Genomic DNA, 16,520 nt, shown 5'->3' with positions numbered 1-16,520 from the left:
AATCCAGTCATAGCATTGCCAACTACTTACAAGCACATGAGCAACTAAACCACGAGAGGATAGCAGCCACAACCATGAAGTACTGAAGGGAACAAAATCTATCTTTTCCACACTTCACACAGAAAAGAAACAAAACAAAAAGTGCATTTATAAGAGGGAATATGAGAAACAGTGAGTGTTGGAGGCTACAGAGGATAAACAACATGAAAATACATGTCTACCCCATGCTTTTTCTTCTCTTTTTTTTGCAGTGGTGGCTGGGGGTGTGGGGGTGTTGTTGGTTTGAAAATCTGCAGGTTGGGATGAGAAGTTGACATACTCGTAGCACCGTGTTTTGCAAACACTGCAAATATTTCAAATAGCATTTTGGCTTACAAAGTTCTGTTGTGAAGACTTCAACTAAAAACTATCATCATGCTTTTCCCATGTTGCAATGTCATGCTATGCCACTTCTTGTGCTTTATATAAGATGCATAAATATATTTAATGGTTTCTAAATTTGCATGCATGCCAAATTATTTAATGTGAAATTCTTTGATGCTTTGAAGATGCTTCAGACTATCAATTAATGTATATTGACAATGACAGCTTTTGCTCTAGCTGCCATATTTATTTGAAGATTTGAAAATTAAGTATTTTTTGTTAATTTGGGAAATATGAATGTTTTAAATTTTTATCTAATTTAAATGTTCTAGATATTTTTAGTAATCTAAGGGACTGGAAATCTTGGGATAAGGCATTTAATGAAAACCAAGTAGAAAGTTTAAACTTGGAATTGAGAAATGAGGAAAAGGCTTAAAATATGAGATTTTTTTATTCACAAAATTAGAGTGAATGATGTTAATTTGCATTAAAAAAGAAGAAAAATGGAAAATCTTATAGGACCGAATGAAATCCCACTTGAAGTTTGAAAATGCATAGGTGATAACATAATTATATAATTAACTAATTTATTTAACACTATTATAAAAACTAAAAAAAAAATCCAGAAGAATGGAGGAAAAGCGATTTAATACCTATGCACAAAAATAAAGGAGACATTCAAAATTGTAATAACTATCGTGGAATTAAACTTATGAGTCATACAATGAAATGTGGAAAGGGGTAGTTGAACAAATTTTAGGTTAGAAACGAAGATCTCAGAAAATCAATTTGGTTTTATGCTTGGGAGTGAGTTGTACTACAAAAGTTATGTATCGTTTTAAAAAAAGCAATGGAAGACTTTAGGAAAAAGAAGAGGGACTTGCATATGGTTTTTATTGACTTAGAGAAAATGCATGATTGGGTACCTAGGGAAGTTCTATAGTAGGTTTTAGGGGAAAAAAGGGGAGTACATAGTAGGTACACCAATGTCATTAAGGATGTGCACAATCAAGTAATGACTAGATAGGACTACAAGTAGAAAGGCTAGGGAATTTCCAATTATAATAGGTATACATCAAGGATCTACTTTGAGCCCATATCTTTTGGCTCTAGTGATGGATGAACTTACTAATAGTATCCAAAATGAGGTTCCATGACATATGTTGTTTGTAGATGATATTGTCTTAATCAATGAAACTAAGGGTTGATAAAATCTAAGTTAGCATTATGGAAAGAAGCTTTAGAATCTAGAGGTTTTATGATAAGTAGAAATTAAACAGAATATATGAAATGTAATCTTAGTCATACTAGGAGGAATATTGGAGAAAAGGTTAAGCTTTATGGTCAAGAAATTAATAACACTAGTAGATTTCGATACCTTGGATCAATTATGCAAGTTGATGAAGAAATTGAAGAAGATGTAATGCATAAAGTTGAAGCAGGTTGGATAAATGGAGAAATGCTTCAAACATTCTATGTGATGGTAGAATACCCTTAAAATTAATAAGTTATATAGGATGGTTGTAAGACTAGCTATGCTATATGAATCAAAATGTTGGGCAACTAAGAAACAACATATCCAAAAAGTAAAAGTTGTAGAGATGAGAATGCTAAGGTGAATGAATGGTATAACATTAAAAGATAAATTAAGGAATGAACATATTCTTGGTGTAGCTTCTATAGTAGATAAGATAAGGGAGGGATGACTAAAATGGTTTGGGCACCTGCAACATTGACCAAATAACATGCCAGTAAGGAGGAGTGACGTAGTTACTGTGAAGGGCAGTGGTAGGGTAGGTGTAGGGTTCTAGTGGTGAAGTGAGTGAGGAGTAGGTTAGAGGGCTTGAAGAGTGTTTATTTATCCTTAGGAGGTCAAATTACCCTCATTTATGCAGCTTTCTCTAATATTCCCATCTATTACTCTCCTCTTAAGATTCTTACAAGTGTGGCTGCTGCCTAAAGAGGCTTATATGAGATTTTTTTGTAGTCAAGTATAGGGGAGGGGAAAAGGGACCATCATGTAACCTGGGATAAAGGTTAAGACCTACGGCCAAAGGGGGTACTATTGTAGGAAGATTGGGGAAATTGAAAGGATGGAAGATAGAAAGAGAAAATACAGCTGATCATTTCAAAGGGATTTGCATCAGAATCATCCAAAGGCTCTCAATAATGTTATTGCTTGAATGAAAAGGCCTCATAGGGTTACATACATATATAGTGTAGGGAATGCTACTCCTATTAGGAATGTAAAAAATCCCTATCCAAGTCCTTAATGGATTGATCATAACGTTAAATAGAAATCCTAATTTATTTGGGAACCCTAACACATTAATTAGAAATCTGAACTGATTTAGGAATCCCAAAATTCCACCCTCCTTCAAATCAGCCTCGTCCTCAAGGTTGAGCAGCAATAAAATCTGCGAATCTCTCCTTTAAGGATTGATAAGTTTCCCAAGTTGCATCTTCAGCAGGCAAGTGAGACCAACAAACTAAAACTTCTTTGATCTCTTGACTTCTACATTTGACCACTCAGCAATCCAGAATTGGTAATGGCTGCCTTTGAACCTCACCAATATGAGCAATATTAAGCAAGTGGTGCTGCACAGTAATTTGCTCCCTTAACTTCTTCTTGAGGCAAGAGACAAGAAAGATTGAATGTGCCTTAGAACCTATTGATAAGTCAAGACGATTAGTAACATGGCTTATGCATTCCAAGATCTTAAAAGGCCCACAGAACCAAGGATCAACTTCAATAAAGAATGAACAATCACAGATATCTATCCAATAGGCTAAAGCCTGGAAAAAAATTTTGAAAAAAAAATCTCTCACTGAGAATTCCCTTTAACTACCATGCTTACCAGATTGTTGTTTCGTACAAGCTTGAGCTGCAACAAGATTTTCCTTAAGGAGCTGAAGCACTTTGTCTTGATTATGTAACTCCCTGTCAACTTGATCAATTCTGGAGGATCTAGCTAAATATCTAGCAAGGACAAAAGGAGCTTGACCATAAACAACCTCAAATGGCGTCAACCTAATGAAGGAATGATAAGTGGCATTGTACCACCATTCATCCCATAAAAGGCATCACACCCAATCCTTCAGTTTGTCACTAGCAAAGCAACAAAGATAAGCCTCCAAGCACTTGTTACCAACTTCAGTCTGCCCATCTGATTGTGGATTGCAATGCTCATATTCAATTGTGTTTCTTGCAAATGGAAAAGCTCCTTCCAAAAGTTGCTACTAAAGATTTCATCACGATCACTGACAATAAACTGAGGAATTCCATGCAACTTGACAATGTTCGTAGAAAAAGTATAAGCATCTCTTGTAGTTGCATAAGGGTGAGTTATAGCACAAAAATGAGCAGAATTTGTGAGATGATCCACAACTACAAAAATAGTAGATTTTCCATAAGAATATGGTAGTCCCTCAATGAAATCCATGGAGATATTAGTCCAAGCTTCTTCTGGAATAGGAAGAGGTTGTAGAAGGCCTGCACTTGCCACTTTTCACCCTTTTGTCATTGACAAACATCACATTCTGCCACAAATTTTTTGATTTCACCCTTCATTCCCTTCAAATAAAAGTCCTAAGAAATGCACTTGTAGGTTCTAAGAAATCCAAAGTGACCTACAATGGGTGATGCATGTAATTCTTGCAATAGGGTTTGCTTGTGGGATTAATTAGGCACTAATAAAATCCTCCCCTTCTACAATAAGTTTAAAGAGACCCAAAAGTACATAGGGACTAGGGACTGAAGTTGGCTCTTCTTGTAGCCTTTGGATAATATTTCTAATCCTTTCGCAACCATTCCTTCCTAATTTGGTCAAGAGTAGTACATGGAGGTAAAAAACTAGCTACAAGTTCAACTTGCTTAGGAAGTTGTGAGTGCATCTACCACCACATTATGGACCCCTTTTTTGTGAATAATCTCACAATCATAGCCCAACAACTTTGGGTCTGTTTGATATCATTGTTGTTTTTCTATTTCTGTTTCTATTTCTCCATAGTGGAAAAACAGATTATGAAAATGCATTTGTTTCTGTTGTCAGTTTTTTGTTTCTGTTGCCGATTTTTAGTTGTTTTGGCAACCTATTGCCATAAATTTTAATATCCAGAAATAGTTTTTTTTGAATTAAATTATTCATTTTATACACTTTTAAATTAAAATTAAATTTAAATGATCATATGAATTAAAATATAATTTAAAAGAAATATATACATAAATTTTAAAAAATAATAATAAATCCAATTACAAAATACTTTTACTATTTTTCAATTGCCATGTCCAATACATTTTTTATTGTAAAGTAAAATTTGAAAGTAGAACAATTAAGTAAAATAATTATAATAATTTTATTTTTATTATAGTAATTTTTTAATGTGTATTATTTGTAATTTTATTATTTTAATCATATTTTTATAATCTTTTGATTTAAACATGAAAATAAGCAATTTTTTAATTAAATTTTTAATTTGTATTAGTTTTATAAATGTTAACCAAACAAGTTGCAGGTTTCTAAATTTTAGTTTTTGTTTCTAGTTTTTGGTTTTTGTTTCTCTAATTTTTGACAGTGATACCAAATGGCCCCTTAGTTGCCCACTTCTGTAGTTGTATGGAAGAGATTCTTTGCTCCAAAAAATACTTCAAACTCTTGTGATCATTAGGATTTGGAAATGCCAACCAATTAAATACGGTCTCCACTTTGTAACAACGTGCACAACGGCTAGCATCTCTTTGTCATAAAACAACATGCTAATGTGGGTTGGAGAAAGATCCTTAGTAGTAAGAGCAATGGGGCGTCTATCCTACATTGAAACTACACCAATGCCAACTCCTAACGCATTAGACTCAATGAGGAACACCTTGTTGAAATTAGCAAGGCAAGAACTGGGGTAGTGAACATTGTGTGCTTGAGCTTGACAAGGGGCAGCTTCCTCACTCCATTTGAATACATCCATTTTTAGTAGAGCAGTCAGCGGAAAGCTAATATTTCCTTAATCCTTGACAAACTTGCTGTAATAACCAATCAACCCCAAAAATCCTCGCAGCATCTTGATTGTTTGTCGAATAGGCCAGTCTGTCATTGCTTGCGTTTTAGAAGGATCAACTAAAACACCTTGTAGGGAAACAATATGCCCAAGATATTTCACATGTAGTTAAGCAAAGTTGCATTTAGATTTCTTGAAAAACACTCAGTCTTCTAAATGTCATCCACATGTACCTGAATTTGGTGATAGCCTAATCTCAAGTCGAGTTTGGTGAACTATTGGGCACCCCCCAACTCATCTAACGACTCATGCACAATAAGGATAGGATATTTGTCCTTCATAGTGCTCTTGTTCAATGTTCGACAACACACTTCCGCAAAGAACCATCCTTCTTCTTCACCAATATAACAAGAGAAGAATATGGACTAACACTTGGTTGAATTGTGCCCGAATCTCACATTGTATTTCTGAAAATACAAATAGTGATAAGGACAAACATTATAAGGGGCACTACCTGGCAATAGAGGAATGCAGTGATCATGTGTTCGCTGAGGTGGCAACCCCTACAGCTCCACAAACAAGTCAGAAAATTCTGAAATGATGTTGTAACTCCTTTCATCATAGCTAGATTGATGTTGTAACTCCTTTAGTGCTCGAGGTAGTATGAAGCAACCATGTCAGTCCTTTCTAAGAAGCTTCTCCATATGACAACTTGAAACTGTGGCAACATTACCACAATGTTTGCCTTTAAAAGTCATTCTCTAGCCATTCATAGCAAACTTTATAACCAGTTTAGAAACATTCCAAGCTATACAACCTAAAGTCCATAATCATTCAATACCCAAAGCCACTTTATAGTCTTCCAGTGGCAGCAAAAAGAAATCAACATACAACTCATAATTCTAGATAGTAAGTTTAACCTTCGAACACTTGCTCTAGCATTTCAAGGTCTTCCATCAGCAACATTCACAATACTCCACAAGATAGGCTAGCCGTTTAACAATTTTAGTATCCATGAAATTATTAGTGCTACACATATCAATTAAGATAGTGACAAGTTTAGGACGCCATTAATTTTCATGGTCCGAGGATTAGCATACCCAACTAAAGCATGAAGTGAAGAAGTGATAGATTCATCATTATCATCAGATTCCATACCTTTATCCAAATCAACACATTCATCCTCAACCTTCTAGCTCCTCCACTAGTTCAATCATCAAGAGTTGTCCTGTTTTTTCAATAGTGTCCCCTATTCGACTTCTCATCGCAAAGAATGCTTGCATAGACCTTTGTTGCTCTCTCTTTAAGTTCCTCCTCAGTTAATTGTTCGGTAGAAGGATTGCAAGGAGCAGGTGGTGTAATAGTGCTGCTTGTAAATGGTCTTGCTAAAGCAACGTCGTTCTTATCCCAACCTCTTTTCTTCTAACCCTGCAAAGGAAATTGCAGCAGTCATAGTCCGTGGCCAATGCAATTTGACCTCACGTTGAATGTCAAGTAGTAGACCTCAATAAAAGTACTGACAAGTTCACTTTCCTTCCAATCTTTAGTTTCGTTTCATAGCCGCTCAAATCGTGTATGGTACTCCAAGCCAATGCTAGTATGGCATATTTTGGCAAGATCTCCACCAATATTCTCATATCCAATGGGCCGAAAACAAGTAATCCAAAAAAATAAATTCTCCCCATGAAAGCATTCCACAATGATCTTCAAACCAGTCATACCATTGAATAGCATCGTCATCCAAACTAATAGCAGCAATCCCAACTTTAGATGTTTCTAGAGTGCAGTGAAAGTGAAAGTATTTTTTTTATAGAAAAAGAAATTCATTAGAAATAGAAAGAAAGTACAATCAGGGGAGAAGATAACTCCTTAACAAAATTTGGGAATCTTCAGAAATAAAACACAAAAAATAAAAGACAGCAAACTAAAATCAGCACGCCCTTAGAAGGGACTTCCAATCACGCTGAACATCTGCCAAGGGCATCTCCTTAAAATTTTCCATTGCCCACACACCACAAAGAAGCCATAAAAAGCACCTTTTCCCACACCAACCAATATAGAATCTTCTTACGTGAAAAAATACACAAGTTACTTTCCTTCCACAAGCCCCAAAACACTGCAAATAAAGTACAATTCCACAAAGCAATTCCTTCCTCCTCCCAAACCCCACAAAAGATATTACCAAGAACTCCACTATTCTAGGAAAAACCCAGCTTTCTCCAAAATAATTGAATAACTTGTTCCTAACCTTCCATGCAAAATTGCAATGCAAGAAAAATGAGAAACAGATTTTGAACAATCAAAACAAAGAATACATATATCAGGAGAGAGAGCCTTTAAAGGCCTCCTTATCTGCAGTAGGTCATTAGTATTTATCCTATTAAGCACAACCAACCAAAGTAATGCTTTGATTTCAGAGGGGATTTTAACCTTGCAGATTACTTTGTAGAATGGAAGGGAGAAATTGGTATCAACCAAGCAATCAAAGAAAGATTTACAAGAAAAAACACCCAAGGAATCCAACAACCAAGATCGACTATCATCCTTGAAAGATACCCTACAATTGTTCAACATAACCAACAAAGAAGATAATTCAATAGTTTCCCGAACAATCAAGGCTCTCCTAAAATGAAAATCCCAAGAAGTTAGAGGACTGCCCAAATCTACAATAAAAGAAGAAATGGGATAATTTCGCCCTGAGCTCAAATGAAATAGTCAAGGAAAAGAGGTGACCAAAACATCAAAAACAAAAGTATTTTTCAGTCCCAGAAACACAACCAATAGGGTCATCATTGTCCCACCGAGGAAATTCCACCTTCATACGAGAAGGATCATGATCACTTTCTCCCTGGTAACCTCCTTCATGCATGTATGGCTGCTCCCTTATGATTTGCTAATGTAGAGGCATCATCTTCTATCTCTTTATGGGAAGATGTAGTGAATAGTTTAGAGAGGGGTACCTAGAACCTATATCTCTTCAAATGGGGCTTAAACATGTTGCTGATTTCAGCCTTTAGCCTAGCTTCCATCTGGAACTGCTGAATTTTCTGAGGCCATTACGTATGAGTGAAGATCAAGAATTCCAAGATCTTGCTTCTGTCCGCAGGTTAACAGCATCCACAAGGATGCGGGCTCTAATACCAAATGATAAGACCCTAGGGTTTTACCATAGGAACATTGGGGAAATTGAAAAGATGGAAAATCAAAAGAGAAAATAAGGCTGATCACTTCAAAGGAATTTCCTCCAAATTATCCAAAGGCTCTGAATTATGTTATTGCTTGAATGAAAAAACCCATATGGTTACATATATAGGGTAGGGAACCCTACACCTATTAGGAATGTAAAAAATCTCAATCCAAGTTCTTAATGGACTCAATTCTAATTGATTTGGGAACCCTAACACATTAAATAGAAATCATAATTGATTGGGAAATCATAACAATAAATAGAAATCCCAATTGATTTGGGAATCTTAACAGATTAGTTAAAAATCCAAATTTTTGGGCAACCTAACATATGGTTTACATCAAAATGGTCAGGATACTAGAGGTAGTGGCAGTGCTTTCCGCGCAAACCGTTGGAAGTTTATTTCTCAAGTTGCACATATTTTCTACCCTCTTACCCAGTTTCAAATTCGAAATGCAAATCTCATTCACTTTTAGGAGGATAATTTAGTGGGTGAGGTATCGTTGGAGCCTTTGTCCCTTGCCTATTCAGGTGGTCTTCCATTCATAATGCCTTCTCTAGAGGGGGGCTCTTTTCCATGGGAATTTCACTTTTTTTGAATCCTCAATGAAAGAGAGGTCATGACCCTATTATCTTGTTGAGAGTGCTAGATTCTTTTGTTCCTTCAGTGAGGAATGATTAGAGGATTTGGATCAGGGATGGTTCTGGTTCTTTCTCCACAAAATTTTTTTTTCCTCTCAGTTGAAATCCTCAGACTCATCCTTTTCACTTGAATAATTCTATTTAGAAGGCTAAGGCCCCTTCTAAGATCAAGGCTTTCATGTGGACTTTGACTCTAAATAGGCTAAATATTAATGATTTGTTGCAGGTGAGGAGACCTCATAAAACTATCAGCCAGAACATATTTTCCATCTTTAAGTCGAATGAAACTAGTAATCATTTGTTGGGTAGCTAAGCAGCTTTGGACTAAACTGTTCAGTTTTAAATGAGGAAGCGGTACTACCATGGACTATTGACACTTTTGGTGCCGATTCAGTTTAGAGGTTTCGGAAGGAACAAGAAGGGGAGGATTTTGTCGAGGTGTGCTATTTTTGTTTTCGTTTGGACTTTGTGTATCAAGAGGAAACAAATATTTTTTATTGGCAAACAAAACTACTCCTTCACATTTACTATTGGACAGAGTTGTCTTCCTTGCTTCCTTCTGTGTTCATTTGTTGATGCTTTTGTGCCTATTCAGTTTAGAGGTTTCAGGAGGAGCAAGGAAAGGGAGGGTTTTGTGGAGCTGTGCTATTTTTGCTTTCTTTTGTACTTTGTGGATCAAGATGAAACAAATATTTTTTATTGGCAAACGAAACTACTCCCTCACATTTATTATGAAACAAAGTTGTCTTCCTTGCTTCCTTATGTGTTCATTCTTTTGGTTTTTTCATGTTCTCCAAAGGGATTGGAACAGGACCTTATTGTAACTGCCCTTTTGTTTTTCTTAGGAGGATATCTTATCCTCTGTTCTTTCTAATTTTCTCTTTTTCCTGTTAGTGAAGTTCTTTTTTGACAATGAAGTTATTTTTATATCCAAAAAAAATACTTCAAATTCAAAGTGCTCAATAGGTAGCTATGATCCATCCAAGTGTTTGAGTGATGGCTCAAATCATTGAGGACAAAAATTCCACTTCTAGTTGTGTTGATTTGAACTATTTTGTAATTGAGTATCATGCTTGTGTTAATGATATGCATATTACTAGTGTTCAATTTTTTAACCTTTTAATTCATACAAGTCACAAGTCTTCTTATCAAGATGAGTCCCTGGACTTGCCAACACCGTTGATGCTTCTTCTAGACCAAAAACGGTTCACTAGACTTAATTGTTCAGGCTTGCAATGAACTTCAAGATGCATGACCAAGTATAAAGACTCAAATGCTTATTAATGACTCAATTCCCAAACAACAATTTCTCATTTTTGACCCACAGAATAAACCTCAATTCTCTAATTTAAATTCTCATAAAGATTACTCAGTTATTGAGCCTATTGTTGAGAATATCCTTTGGGTGATTCTTCTTCATCCATTAAACATGTGACTTTATCACCAATTTCTTTCTCGTCCACATATTTCCTTAACCTTGCCTAATGAAACATCTGCTGCAATTGCATATGAGCCAGAAACATACTTACTTGATTTTCCATTAGACTTGGATATTATTAAAATTAATTAATTGCAAGAAGAAAAACTTGTTAGTCTTCATCAAAGAATGTTGGAGCCTTCTATAGTTACATGCGACTTCAATAGATCAGCTAGTGCTTCTCCATTTTGAGGTCATATATTTTATTTAATTTAAGTGTTACTCTGGATATTTTTAGTTGCTTTGGAGTTTTTTTTTTTTAATAGAAAAGAAACATGTTATTAGAAGAGATAAGAATGCACGTAAAGAATGATAAGAAATATCCTCCTACAACTAAATAAAAACCAAAAAAAAGTAAAAAAAACACAATCAAGTTAATAAAGCCTGCCAATCCTGCTGGAAATCTGAAAAGCATTTTCCCTTAAAACCACCTCGTGGCAAAAGCCCAGAGAAGCCACACTGTATCTGTCCCAGAACATAAATTCAACACCTTTCCAGTGAAAATACTAGCATTCCTTTCCAACCCAATGCCCCACACAAAGTGGACAGTGCAAATCTCCACTCATCCTTACTCCTCCCAAACTTTCTAAAAGAAATAACCAAAAGATCTTCCACCATCTCCCAACAAATCCAATTCTCCCAAATAATCCAAACAACCTATTCTACACACCACAAGTAAACAATGTAAGAAAAGATGAGAACCAATAGACATGGGCAATATAGAGAACCCTGATTATAAAAATTGCAACAGTTATTGCAAGGGGAAAAAAAATTAACTCCTACAATAAAGCTTTGAGAGACAATGCTTCAGTACAAGCAAGGAAATGATGGAAAAATTAGGCAGAAGTTCAGGTTAATATCAGGGAGAATGACTAACTATAACAGTTTCACCATTTTCTGTACAAAAAGTGCTAAACAGATGTAATATAGTTTATGAGAATTAAATTATATGAAAGAGAGAAAAAAAAATTAGATTAAGTGTTCCCTACGGTGCTTACCCATTTTCCTAGATAATACAAGGTAGGTAATGAGACTACAAGCCAATTACTCATTTAAATAACATATAAAACCAGTGCTTCCATCCATTAACCAGATTTATCAACATCAATGTTTTAAAAGGCGAAGTCGTAAGGTGAGGCATTTTAACCCTTAAGAGGCAAGGCATAAGCCTTAAGGCATTTGGTCGTAAACCTTTTGAGAATTTGTTTTTAAGATAAAAATATGTAAATATTTTATATATATTTTAAAAGTAAGGAAAAATTATATATACTTTGCAAACTATTTGTTGGTCATTTAAAAATTGCTAACTTGAATACATGACATAAATCATGACAAAAGATAGCTATGCTATAACAAAGTTCAAACTATTTTCATGATCTAAGATACAAGTATACTATAACAAAGTTATTTTGGAAAGGTTGAGGTTCAAAGAGTTTTGGAAATCAACTCATATTATGACATTCCTTTTATGAAAACATGTTAAAATATTTTACCAATTCCAACTTGAAAATCACACGCCCAAAATACGTAAGCCTCAACCAAAAAGGCGCAAAAGGCATGCCTTTTATAAAAAAGCGTAAGCCTCAGCATGCAATGCATTACCCTTTTTGGAATTTGGTATTTTAGATTGAGCCTCAAGGCGTTTTGGGCATGCCTTGCCTTGAGGGCCTGAGGCAAGCCTCTCGCCTTGATTGAGCCTTTTAAAACACTGATAGAAGCCAATCATCAGATTTTATGTATGTATATATGGCAACAAAAAAGTATCATACAAACATTATCTTTAATAACAGCTTGAAAGGAACAATAATTGCCTAATGGCACAATCTATAACCACAAATCAAATTCTTGGACTTTTTTATACTTATGTAGAAGTTTAAAAATCTCTATCAAAAACAATAATTAATCTCTACACAAAACAATTCAGATTAAATGATTTTCATATGAACCATTACTGACCTTAAATTGATCAATACGCCTCCTCAATTTTTGCTTATTGACCTCCTTGTCCTTGATTTCAACAACTTCATCTTTCCCAAGTTCAAAATCATCAATAACCTCAGGAGAATCTACTTGATCCACAATGATCTCCTCTTCAACAGTGCTGGAAAATCAGTTCAAAATTGAAAATATATGCATCAATTCAAAATGATAAATACAAAATCAGACGACAAAGATCACATAAGAGAACTAAAGTGGACTGATTATCAATGCAAGCCATGTGTTAGGGGGGGTGACCTACAAACGGGGGAAGTGACAAAAGCACCTGAAAAGGAAATACCCAATGTCCACCAATAATTAATAGAAGCCCAATAAGGTATATAAACCTACAAATAGGGGAAGTGACAGAGGAACTAATGGGATCTTCAACAACTAGGGAGTCGAAGGGCAAACATATAGGGAGTGGGGAGTACCAACCACCGATCTCGTGCTTTCTCTGCATGGGACCTCATCGCATAGCACAGTGCTCTGAACAGAAGGCCTTGAATGCACCGAAGGCATTTCGGGAGGGAACAAAAACCCTGAAAACAGACTCAAGAGAGAAGCAGGCTATGGTGGGAGACTTAAGGTTTTGGGGGGCATTGGAATGTCAAGCAATTACCAGCAAGTCTCAGGAAAAGGGCCTAATGTATATGGATCTTTTATTGAATGGGAAGAATACCAAGGCCATGATTGATACAAGTGCCACTCATAATTTTATCGCCGATACAGAAGCCCTACAATTAAAATTGTGGGTTGTCAGGGAGGTGGGAAAATTGAAGGCAGTACATTCGGAAACTTTAGCCACTGTAGGAGTCGCCCCTAGAGTGGCCTGCCAGATGGGGCCCTGGTAAGGAATAATAAACTTCATAATGGCACCCCTCAACGACTTTGATGTGGTTTTAGCAATGGATTTCCTCAAGATTACGCGCTTGGTGCCAATTCCCATTGCCGATTGCATGGTGATGATGGGAGATACCCCTTGTGGTTTGCCAGTCGCCCGCAGCACAATAAAAGGAAAGAAGTTGCTTTCAACTCTCCAATTCAAGATGGGAGTGAAGAGGAGGGAGCCTTCTTTCGTAGTACTACCTGTAGATCCAAGGGATAAAGAAACAGACGCAAGTCCGATTGAGATCAAGGAAGTGCTAGAAGAATTCAAAGAAGTAATCCCAGAGCAACTCCCTAGGGTTTTACCATGCCGACGACAAATAGACCATGGGATAGAGCTTCTTCCTAAAGTAAAACCTCCAGCTCGTGTCTCATACCAAATAGTGTCGCTTGAATTAGCTAAACTCATAAGACAACTGAAGGAACTACTAAAAGCAAGATTCATCCAGCCATCAAAAGCACCTTTTGGGACCCAATGTTATTTCAGAAGAAACGGGATGGGAGTTTGCGACTGTGTGTAATTTATCAGGCCCTAGCCCCTAAACAAGGTGACTGCTCGCAATTAAGATCCCATTTTGTTAATTGCAGATCTTTTCGACCAACTAAGTATAGCCAAATACTTCACTAAGCTAGATTTGAGGTCAAGATACCATCAAGTGCGCACTGCAGGGGGGGATGAACCAAACACCACTTGTGTCACTCTATATGGAGCATTCGAATTCCTTGTCATGCCTTTCGGACTAACAAATGCACCTACCACTTTTTGTACTTCAATGAATCAGGTTTTTTGAGACTACCTCGATAGATTTGTGGTCGTCTACCTCGATGAAATTGTGGTGTTTAGTTGGTCTTTAGCTGAATATAAGGAGGAACATCTTCAACGAGTCTTTCAAAAGCTCAAGGAAAATCAGTTGTACCTAAAAGGGGAGAAATATGCTTTCGCCCATAGACGTATCAAGTTCTTGGGGCATATCATTGAAGAGGGGCAGATACGAATGGATCTAGCAAAGGTACATCCATCCATGAGTGGAGACCACCTACATCTGTCAGTGAGCTACAATCCTTCTTGAGACTTGCCAACTACTATAGGAAGTTCATAGAATGGTACTCTAGAAGAATCGTGCCATTGACAGATTTGTTGAAAAAGGGGGTAAAGTGGGGGTGGTCAGAGGATTGTCAATCGGCATTTGATGAACTAAAGAAGAAAATTATAGGGGATCCAATGCTAATCCTTCACGGCGTGACGAAGCCATTTGAAGTGCAGGGCAGATGCATCAAACTTGGAACTAGGGGGAGTTCTTTTACAAGAAGGGCATCCAGTTGCTTTTGAAAGTTGAAAACAAACAAGTGTCAAACGGAACTATACAGCCCAAGAGAAAGAACTTTCAGTCATGGTACACTATTTCCGGGTTTGGAGGCACTATCTCTTGGGGTCCAAATTTGTGGTAAAGACAGATAATGTGGCTGTCACACACTTCTTGTCACAACCAGAACTAAACTCAAAACAAGCCCACTAGCAGGAGAAACTAGTTGATTCAATTTTGACTTTGAATGCAAAGCAGGGAAGACTAATCAAGTGGTTGATGCTTTAAGTAGGAAATCCATAAGTCATCTATTGACTAGTAGGGCTACTTTAGCCATGAAGGAACTTATCAGGAAACACTTGAGAATAGACCAGCACGCCTAGACATCGATAAAACTAGTAGAAGGGAAGACACGACAATTCTGGATGGAAGATGGGTTGTTAATAACAAAAGGAAGGTGACTGTACGTGCCCAAAGCTGGGAACTTGAAGAAGACATTATTAAAAGAATTCCATGACACTTTGTGGGCTGGACACTCGGGATGGCAATGAACTAAGGCACTGATCACACAAGGGTACTACTAGCTGCATATGGAAGATGATGTAGTAAGGTATACAAAACATGTTTGATCTGTCAATAAGACAACGTGGAGAGAAACAAAACCCAAGGGCCTGCCAGATGGGACCCTAGTAAAGAACAATATACTTCACAGTGGCACCCCTTAACGACTTTGATGTGGTTTTAGGGATGGACTTCCCCAAGATTACGTGCTCGGTGCCAATTCCCGTTGCCGATTGCCTAGTGATGATGAGAGATACACCTAGTGGTTCGCCAGTAACCCGCAACACCATAAAAAAAAAATAAGTTGCTTTCAGCTCTCCAATTCAAGAAGGTAGTGAAGAGGAGAGAGCCTTCTTTCGTAGTGTTACCTGTAGATTCAGGGGATAAAGAAACGGACGCATGTCCGACTGAGATCAAGGAAGTGCTAGAAGGATTTAAAGAAGAAATCCCAAAGCAACTCCCTAGGGTTTTACCACCCCGACAACAGATAGAATATGAAATAGAGCTTCTTCTTGAAGTAAAACCTCCAACTCGTGTCCCATACCAAATGGCGTCGCCAGAATTAGCTAAACTCAGAAGAAAACTGAAGGACCTACTAGAAGTAGGATTCATTGAGCCATCAAAAGCACTTTTTGGGGCCTTAATGTTATTTCAGAAGAAACAGGATGGGAGTCTGAGACTGTGTGTGGATTATCAGGCCGTCAACAAGGTGATTGTTCGCAATAAATATCCCATTCTGTTAATTGCAGATCTTTTCGACCAACTAAGTATAGCCAAATATGTCACTAAGCTGGACTTGAGGTTAGGATACCATCAAGTGCGCGTTGCAAAAGGGGATGAACCAAAGACCACTTGTGTCACTTGATATGGAGCATTTGAATTCCTTGTTATGCCTTTCGGACTAACAAATACACCTGCCACTTTTTGTACTTTAACGAATTAGGTTTTTTGGGACCACCTTGATAGATTTGTGGTCGTCTACCTTAATGACATTGTGGGTGTTCAGCTCGTCTTTAGCTGAACATAAGGTACATCTTCGGCGAGTCTTTCAAAAGCTCAAGGAAAATCAGTTGTACCTAAAAGGGGAGAAATGTGCTTTCGCCTAGAGACATATCAAGTTCTAAGGGCA

At 36.9% G+C, this 16,520-nt stretch overlaps 1 protein-coding gene across 1 annotated transcript in view; it reads right to left on the bottom strand.

Annotated features, from left to right (window-relative positions):
• LOC131164259 (ubiquitin-like domain-containing CTD phosphatase) overlaps positions 1-16,520 on the bottom strand; it is a 43,244-nt gene that overhangs the window by 15,872 nt on the left and 10,852 nt on the right. The window contains exon 2 of the mRNA XM_058121309.1: positions 12,618-12,762. Within this exon, the coding sequence (XP_057977292.1) occupies positions 12,618-12,762 (145 nt within the window). The remainder of the gene's footprint in view (positions 1-12,617; positions 12,763-16,520) is intronic.

The sequence above is a fragment of the Malania oleifera genome, chromosome 9 (genome assembly GCF_029873635.1).
Source record: "Malania oleifera isolate guangnan ecotype guangnan chromosome 9, ASM2987363v1, whole genome shotgun sequence".
Classification (NCBI taxonomy): domain Eukaryota; kingdom Viridiplantae; phylum Streptophyta; class Magnoliopsida; order Santalales; family Ximeniaceae; genus Malania; species Malania oleifera.
This window is presented reverse-complemented; position numbering and strand designations above follow the sequence as displayed.